The sequence below is a fragment of the Akebia trifoliata genome, chromosome 4, assembly GCF_017979445.1.
Source record: "Akebia trifoliata isolate Shusen 1 chromosome 4, ASM1797944v1, whole genome shotgun sequence".
In the NCBI taxonomy this organism is placed as follows: domain Eukaryota; kingdom Viridiplantae; phylum Streptophyta; class Magnoliopsida; order Ranunculales; family Lardizabalaceae; genus Akebia; species Akebia trifoliata.
The window spans coordinates 16,164,995-16,173,792 of record NC_141378.1 but is presented as its reverse complement, the minus strand read 5'-3'; the positions used below and the strand labels follow the sequence as shown (position 1 = coordinate 16,173,792).

General features: G+C 36.9%; 1 protein-coding gene across 1 annotated transcript; it reads left to right on the top strand.

The window, feature by feature from the left end:
- The first annotated feature begins 1,939 nt into the window (after positions 1-1,939).
- Positions 1,940-7,835, top strand: LOC147404151 (glycine-rich RNA-binding protein RZ1A-like). The gene is made up of 4 exons (XM_086439997.1): positions 1,940-2,093; positions 6,176-6,300; positions 7,055-7,615; positions 7,689-7,835. The coding sequence occupies exons 2-3, from the start codon at positions 6,190-6,192 to the stop codon at positions 7,589-7,591; spliced, it is 648 nt and encodes a 215-aa protein (XP_086296123.1). The 5' UTR covers positions 1,940-2,093; positions 6,176-6,189; the 3' UTR covers positions 7,592-7,615; positions 7,689-7,835.
- Positions 7,836-8,798: the final 963 nt, after the last annotated feature.

The window sequence follows — 8,798 nt, the reverse complement described above, 5'->3', positions numbered from 1 at the left end:
TCATCTGAAGGACTATACATTAAATAGTGACTCGACGTCTTCTTTAACGAAAATGACAAGTTTATCAATCATTTCTATTTGTAATGATCTTTTTCCTATTTTCAATTATATAAGTTTGGTGAAAATTTTGATGCTTGTTGGGGTAGATTAGTAATTGAACTCAGTTTATTAAATTCCATTTCTCGATTATCAAATATTATTTTTATTCTAATTAGAATATCTTATGGTATTTTGATTTATGACATTAATTAACACAAATTATCTTATTATTCCTCAAAAACTCTTAATGAATATATATATAAATCAGTTTGGATAAAATTTTGAAGACAATATCACCTACATATGTGAGGATATATGTAGGTGATATTAATTAGAGAAAATTATCTTATTATTCCTAAAATTGTGATTTCTAGATTATATCATTAAGTTTTTTTTAGCAAATATTTCCATCATCTCATTTTGAATGGGCTTTCCACAGCCCAAGGGCTCTAACCAAATTTGGGCTTGGCTCGGGTTAGGCACTCTTTATTTGGGGTCGGGGTTGAACTTAGATTGTAGAATCCAACCCAAATTCAAGTTTAGGTTTGGGCTAACACCTTGGGTAATAAAACCTGATGATCCGATCCTAACTTGGTAATTTCATGTCATATATGGACCAATTATTTGAGTTGTTCTTCGGATCTGATTGATATTTATATATGTGGGTGGATTTACAGTGGGGGCACTTGCCCCCCACAAGAATTTTCAAAACCTAAAGGATTATTGAGTTATTGTGCTTCAAATAACAACGATAGATAAATAAATCTATCATTATTGCCCCCACAAATTATTTTCCCCTCTTGGTTGCTCCGACATAAAATTTCCCACTCTTAATTGCCCCCATATCAGCAAAATCCTGACTCTGCCTGTCTATAAATATAAGCTAACTGTCACTTGCAAATATTATATAAGTTTGATTTTGGATCAGTCATGTTTCGATCCTATAAAATGTGAGAAAGAATGTAAATCATATTATATATTTTATTTGGAAATATGAAGTTTATATATCAATCAGATTCGATCTTGTCCAAACCGATTTAATTGTTGAAGGTTTGGATTTGGATCCTAATATTCGGATCTGATAAAAAACCTGATCCAATATGGATAAGATCAGGACCTCAAATTTGAGCTTATCCAGGCTGGCTGGCCATATTTGTTGGTAGGTTGGGCCAAGTTTAGATAATTGTTCGGATCCCCCCCAATAAAAGTGAAGAGAGAAACCGTTTGGAACCAATCATGTGATACGAATCAAAGTTCCAATTTCAGTTTATCTGGATCTAACCATGGTCCGACCCGCCTTAAGCTTATGGGTTCGTTAAAATATCTCAAGAGAGGACCTCTACCGATTTCATACCCGAATTAAGACACACACACACTCATATCCGAATCAAGATACCTGATTTTTCATCTGAAATTTAGGGTAATACCCAAATTCGAATTTTTATCCAAATTTTAAGTGGATAACCAAACTCCATTTTTTAACTCACTCTTGCTTGAATTTTTTTAATGTGGTAACAAAATTTTTTACAAATACAATATTATGTAATCAAATATATTTTTATACAAAATGCAATCGAATAATTTATTACTCAAGACACTTGACACAACATCTCAAATCAAATTTATAGATTAAGTGATCTGTTAAAGTTCAATTTTACCCTTAGTTAAACGGGTAATTGAGTCGGATATGAGATATGATCATATCTGACTTACAAATCTTAGGCATTTTCCGTTTGTTAGGGTCAGATGAGTCGGGTAAACGGATATTGTCCCACTCATTGCAGCTCAAGTTAGAATCGTACCCGTTACTACCGTCACTCTTCGTCCAAACAGCAAATATTCCTCGCGATTTACATTAATTAATTCGAAGACCATCAGCGGTTTTAACATAGGGACGACAATACATTAGCACCATACTCGGGACTACAATATCAAAATATCTTAGAATGCTGTCAAGTAGAAAACTACAAAGGGGAATCATTTGCTTTCATGCCTTTGTTTCTTGGATTCATCTATTAGGGTTTTTCTGGTCTCGCTCGACTCTCGTTCGTTAGGTATCACATCTATCAAACCACTGGTTCTTGATTTCTCAGATATTTAATTGTTTTATTTAGTAATTTTTATGAATTTTACTCTCTCAAATTCCATGAATTTTAGAATTCTTACTCGGATCCATGAAAGATTTTGATCTAATTGTTTAGTTCTAGGGTTTTTAATTGATATTTGTAAAATAAAATTTTCCTCTAGAAGCTGATGGATCTAAGATCTTGCATAGAAAATCCGAAATCCGTCCTTTTTCACCATAGGTATCGGCTGATTTATTAGCACTGTAAATGAACATGGCATGTCGGTTTCTGCGACCCACTTTTTTCAATTATTATAGGAATTCTTTAATGAAAAATACACTGTATAGAGGAAATAGATTGAAGAGCACTACCATACTACCTCAATTCTGGTCAATGGGAGCCCTGCAGGTTATTTTAGGGGTTCCAGAGGTTTGAGACATGGAAATCCGTTGTCGCCCTTCCTTTTTCTTATTGTCACTGAAGCGTTAAGTAGACTGTTCAATAGGGGGTTTGAAATTGGTAGATTAAGGAGGTTTAGAGTAAACAACCAGGCCCTTCTCAATTCCCACCAACAGTTTGCAGATGACATGATGGTTTTCTTAGATCATTCTAGAGACCAAGTGAAAGTCTTGAGAGCCCTGCTGCATTGTTTCGAAGCAATTTCTGGCCTGCACATTAACTTTTCGGGGTGGGCCAAGTGTCTGACTTACATATTTTAGCGGCTACCCTACGTTGTAAGTGGGCTACTCTTCCATCATCTTATTTGGGCCTTCCCTCAGGTGCGTCTTACCGTAGTAAGAGGATTTGGGATGAGGTTATTGAGGGGCTGGAAAAGAGGTTGACTAGGGGGGAAAGCTAGATATCTCTCCGGGGGGGGGGGGGGGGGGGGGGGGGAGTTGACCTTGTTGAATGGCACTTTATGTAGCATCCCAATTTATTTCTCTTCCTTGTTTTTGATCCTAAGGTGGTGGAGTCCAAATTGGAGAAACTTGTTAGAGATTTTATGTGGAACAATAAGAAAGGGAGAAAAAAAGTACAATTTGGTAAAATGGAAACTCGTTTGTGATCCCAAAGAAAAATGGAGGTTTAGGAGTTAGAGGTTTGAGGTTAACAAATAAGGCTCTTCTTAGGAAATGGCTTTCTCATGTTGGGGAGGAAAGAGGAAGTCATTGGAAAAGGATAGTGTGGGCCAAAACGGGTGGTATAGTGGAGAGGCCAGGGGTTCCTACGTTATAATGTGTGGAAGGGTATTTTGAAGGTTTTGGAACAGTTTGTGAAGGATGTTAGATTTGAGGTTGGTGTTGGGGATAGAGTTTGGTTTTGGGAGGATTGGTGGGTTGGAAACTCTTCTTTGGAATCATAGTTCCCATCTTTGTATACGACTCCACTTAAGAAGAATAGCACAGTACAAGGCTGCCTGATTTGCACAAGGAACAAGCTCTTGGGATCTTGGATTTAGGAGAAGCTTTAATGACTAGGAGATAAACAAGGTGGCTTCCATGTTGCATCTTCTCAACTCCCAACACGTTGAAGGTGCGAATGAGGAGGACAAAAGAGAATGGGTAAAGGATCAGGAAAATAGATTCTTTGTATGCTCATTTTATAGATCCTTGCTTCCTCCCTTTGTCGTTTCCTTCCCCTACATCATAATTTGGTCCCCGTTTGTTCTTTCAAAGGTTTCTTTGTTTACTTGGTTAGCCTCCTATGGGAGGATCCTGACTTTGGATAATCTGATTCATCATGGGTGGATTATCCTAACATTTTTTGTCTGTGCAGGAGAACTGAGGAATCCATTGGTCACATTCTCATCCATTGTCCCTTTTCGTTTGGTATTTGGTTGCATTTCTTGCCTTTTTTCTAGGTGGTTTGGGTTCCTCCACTTTCTTTTTCTCTCTTTTGGCAAGATAGACTCAGAACTTATTCTCTAAGCGAGAAAGATACCTGTGGGCTATTCTTTTGTTTGCTATTGGTTGGGGGCTTTGGTGGGAGAGGAACAACAAGGTGTTTCAGGGGAAGGAGAATTCTTTGCATGCAGTGGTGCTGGAGCTTATGAGTTTGCTCTACTTTTGGAGCAAAATCAACAAGTACTTCAACAAAGTGGTTTTGAAGAGTTTGTGTTTAAGTGGGACTCGTTATGTACTGTGTAGTAGAATGTAGTTGGTTTTTTTTTCCTTTTCTTTCTTTTCTTGTATTGGGGGCTACCTTAGTTTCTTTTCCCTTTCTTTTTTTCTTAATAAAATTTTTACACTTATAAAAAAAAATAAAAATAAAAATAAAATAAAAATGGAAATGAAGTGCCTACTTAGCTAATTGATAAGATGTGTGGAGTGTTGAACCCACGTCCTAGGTTCAAAGCCCCTTGAACCCAACTTCCTTTGCTAACCACTTACCCTATGCCTATAAAAAAATGAAATGAAAAAGAAACAAGGAAGGAATGGACAACATGAATAGCATACATATAATGAAAAATAAAAATTGAAGTCTCCATATGAATATGTGATTCCCATTTGAAAATGATTTTCCTAAAAGGATCCCCCTAAAATCTTTGTACGTCAATGCCCACTAGAAGATATAGTCTTTGATTGATAGGATGTCTTGAATTTTACCCAGTCCCCTTAAAGAATCTTATGGTGCCTTTTCCTTCCAAAGTACTCACAAAGTGATAAAACGAAGGAACCTCCATGATGCACGGCTTCTAGAAGAGAGAGCCCACCATAAAATTTCGTAATCAACTTCGTTGTAATTCAGTGGATCCCAAGTTAGACCCATAGCTCAGTTGGTTTGACACATTGCAAAACAACTTGGAGGTCGTGGGTTCGAGTCTAGCTTACCCATCCAAAAAAAAAATGTTGGAAAAAAAAAAAAAAAAAACTCTAAATGTAAGAATGTTTAATTCACCGATTCTCATTTAGATTTGCACATGGAATGAAAATTCACCAAAGTCCATTTTCTAGAAATGAGATGGTCAAATGTTAGGATTTTGTTCAAGATTGCTATCCATACTCAAAAGATATTCTGGAAGGGATTTTTGAGCCATAAGCGACTAAAGTTGGAAAAGGAAAGAGAATTTATCAAGGAATGGAAAAGGAGCATGCAATTATAATAATAATTATTATTATCGTTGTTGTTATTGCTATTATCATTATTATCATTCTTATTCTAGACCCACTATCTCGTCCTTGCTCTGTACAAATTCACTATAAACCAGTTATTTGCATATAAAACAGGAGTCAATTTCAATATGTCGTATGGGCATGTTAAGCTGGTTGGATACGTAATCAATTTCTGACTAGGGGATCATCACCATCAATATTGTGGTGGAGTCTTACATGTTTTCTCTATATTTATCATGGCAATGACTAGAATTCATAAGTTTACTTATAAAAAAGAAGTTCATAAATACATACCATGAAGATGTCTCCTACCTAACCATAATTCCTTTTCTCTTTTCATCTGAAGAACTCCAGGTCCATGCTTCATGTGTTAAACTTCTTTCAGTAACCAATCAAATATTTACACTACATCATTTTTTTTCCAAATTGTGAAGGTTGTCCCATGAATTTGTTTTTTATGGAAATACAAAGGATTTCTATTGTGCCTTACATCATTTTTTATCATTCATTGCTGCAACGTCAACTTTTCAGATTGGATTTGTTTACTCTGACTGAACCTGCAGAAAATGTTTAGATATATGGTGCTCACATTACTAATATTTTCATTTTCTTCCTATTTACTTCGTTTTTCTTGGCACCTTAGAGTTTCTTTACAATAAATATCTTTTATTTTCTTGAATTAGTACATTTACCTTCCAGTCAATCATATCATCGTGTATTTTTTGCTGCTTTGGTGTGTGACTGGTGAACATGCTCATGTTCTGTATCGCTTTTTCTATTTTTGTATCAGTACACAGAGTGTTCAGATTGTTGTAATTATATTATATATGTGCCAATTTGGATTTTTAATGATTTGATAACCATACAGATACAATGTTCTTTGATGAATAAATTTGATGTTAGAGATGAGACTAACACATTTTTTTTTTTGTTGTGTGTGTGTGCTTTTAAATGAAGTTTGATTGATTGATATGTCGGAACCAGTAGAGTATCGCTGCTTCATCGGGGGACTTTCATGGTCAACATCAGATAGAGTTCTGAAAAATGCTTTTGAAAAGTTTGGCAATCTTGTTGATGCAAAGGTAATCCATCATTGGACAAATATTTGCTCATATATTGTTTCTTCTATAATTAGTGTTTCTCCTCATCACAATATATTTGTTATGCATTCCGTTTCTTACCTTTACTGTTATTTTGGCATTTCCTTTAATTATATACTATTACGGTTCATTTCTTGAATTTAAAAAATTCGCATCAACCTCTGACTGCTTCACTACTAGGTACCAAGGTCAATATATTTTTTTTGAATCCCTTCTCCAGATTTGTGCAAATATCCTTTGCACCCCCTTCTTTTGTGTTGACATCCATGTCAGTTGAGCAATTTTGGGGAGCTGTTACTTTTGGATAAAGTAGTTATTTATTCCTTTGTTTTTCCAAGAAATATCAGTATTGGATTTTCATGCTATTTGAGCGGTTGTGCTTTTTGTTGCTATCCTGGGTCTGAGAGTGCTTAGATTGCCTAGGCTTTAGAATAGAATCTCTCACCAAGTTTCCTTTAAGGCATGATTTCTGCTCATGTATTGAAAGGAGAAAAGAGGAGAGAGGGGACTCTTGAATTACATTTTGTTGATTAAATCAAGAAATCAGCTACTTCCTTAAATCTAGTCATTGACAAACACGTAAAATGATAAAAGAAATTCAACATATATTTCAAAATGAGAAATTGTAAGGTTTCTCTATATATTGAGATTTGGCTTTATGTTTTGGAAGCATTACTCCGAGGTTCTTGTAATTTTCAAGCAAGCATCTGACAGAGTAAATGTTTCCTAAATACAGGTAGTAGTGGACAGGTTCTCTGGTCGCTCTCGTGGATTTGGGTTTGTCACTTTTGATGACAAGAAAGCTATGGAAGAGGCTATTGAGGAAATGAACGGTCTCGATCTAGATGGTCGACCTATAACTGTTGATAAAGCTCAGCCTCATCAAGGCTCTGGTCGAGACCGTGATGAGGACCGGGATCGAGACAGAGACAGAGACCGAGACCATGATCGTGACCGTGGTCGCGATCGTGATCGTAGTCGTGACTATGGCAATGGTCGGGGATCTAATGGTGGAGAGTGCTTTAAATGTGGCAAGCCTGGTCACTTTGCGAGGGAATGTCCATCTGGTGAAGGGGCAAGAGGAGGAAGGTATGGTGGTAGGGATGACAAGTATAGTGGCGGTGGTGGTGGCGGTGGCAGTCGATATGGACCTGATCGTGGTGGGGATCGTGATGGTGGACGCAACAGGGATGCTGGTAGCCGTGGTGGATCAGGAAGCGACCGTTATAGTCGTGATCGTTCTGGTCCATATGAGCGCCGTGGTCGCTCCTGATAACATGACTGTTTTGAATTTGAGGTATGCTGCTATTCTTGTACAAATTCCTCAAGATCAATATGGGGACTGATGGAAATATTTTCATGTGTTGCAGGTGAGGGGCCGTGGAGCTTTTGTTGGAATACTAGACGTTTTGACTGGTGTTTGAAGTATGTCTTATGGTTATCACATCACGGACTATCGGTGTAGCTAATCTTTCTTTTGCAAGTTTGGAACATGGGCAGGAAAATTTGTGGTTCAACTATTTTATGTTCTGTCAGTTGCCCAATACAATGTTTTGTTTCGAGCCGTCTTTTGCTTGCTTGACATGCGTCTCGAATTTGGTCTTATACTCTTTGAATGCCATTATTGGTGATGGGTTCTGGACAATTTGCTTTCTATGCTTTTCTGGATTCTCGGTCTGGTCTTAATGTGGATGTGTGGAGGATTGGTGGTGATAACAGCTCAGTTGTGCAATCTCGGTTCTATTGAGTAATTTTGAGGGAGTTTGCAATGTGGAGTGTGCTTCTACCCTTGTTGTAGAATTAGTACAGTTCCCTCATTGGCTTTCCTGTTCTCCAAAACATGTGTTTTACCAAAGAAAGCATGGTATTTTTTGATCCTATGCTGTGTGCGAATTTCTTCATTATCGATTGAAACAATTTTAATTTTGTTGACCTTTTGGCAGGCTACAATTTGGTCGCCTTTGGTATTTTTGGATGCATTTTGGGCTTCTTGTCGCTAATCATGTACTGCTCAGACACGGTTTTTACATAATTGTGAACGCTTTTGGGCTGCATTGCCACTTAATGGAAGGAGTTCTTATCCATAATTAAATTGCTGCGGGTTTGCAAGATTTTTGCTGATTCAGCAACTTTTGTGCATCGTTCGTGTCATGGTTCTTTGTTCTGTATTGTTCTTTTCACAGAGAAGGTTGCGGGCATTCGTTCTTGTTTCAGTATGTGAACGTAATTTCCTGGTACCTGAAATAGTTGAATCACTTTCTACTATTCTTCCCATGGAGATCGGTAACTTTTGCATCGGTCCTTGTATAGGGTAAAATATAATTTTACTGTTACTAGTCTGATATCATCTGTGTTATCTTTTACTGGTCTCTTTGTCTTTTTTTTTTTACGCACTCTCCCATGTTTTTTATTTAGTTCCATGACCTTGATTTATATTAGGTTTGAAAGTATATCTATCTGATGGAGTCCGTTACTTTCTG

Coding starts and splice junctions, on each gene's coding strand:
- LOC147404151 (XM_086439997.1), top strand. CDS start 6,190: ATGTCGGAACCAGTAGAGTATCGCTGCTTCATCGGGGGACTTTCATGG. Junction 6,301..7,054: donor GCAATCTTGTTGATGCAAAG/GTAATCCATCAT, acceptor TCCTAAATACAG/GTAGTAGTGGACAGGTTCTC.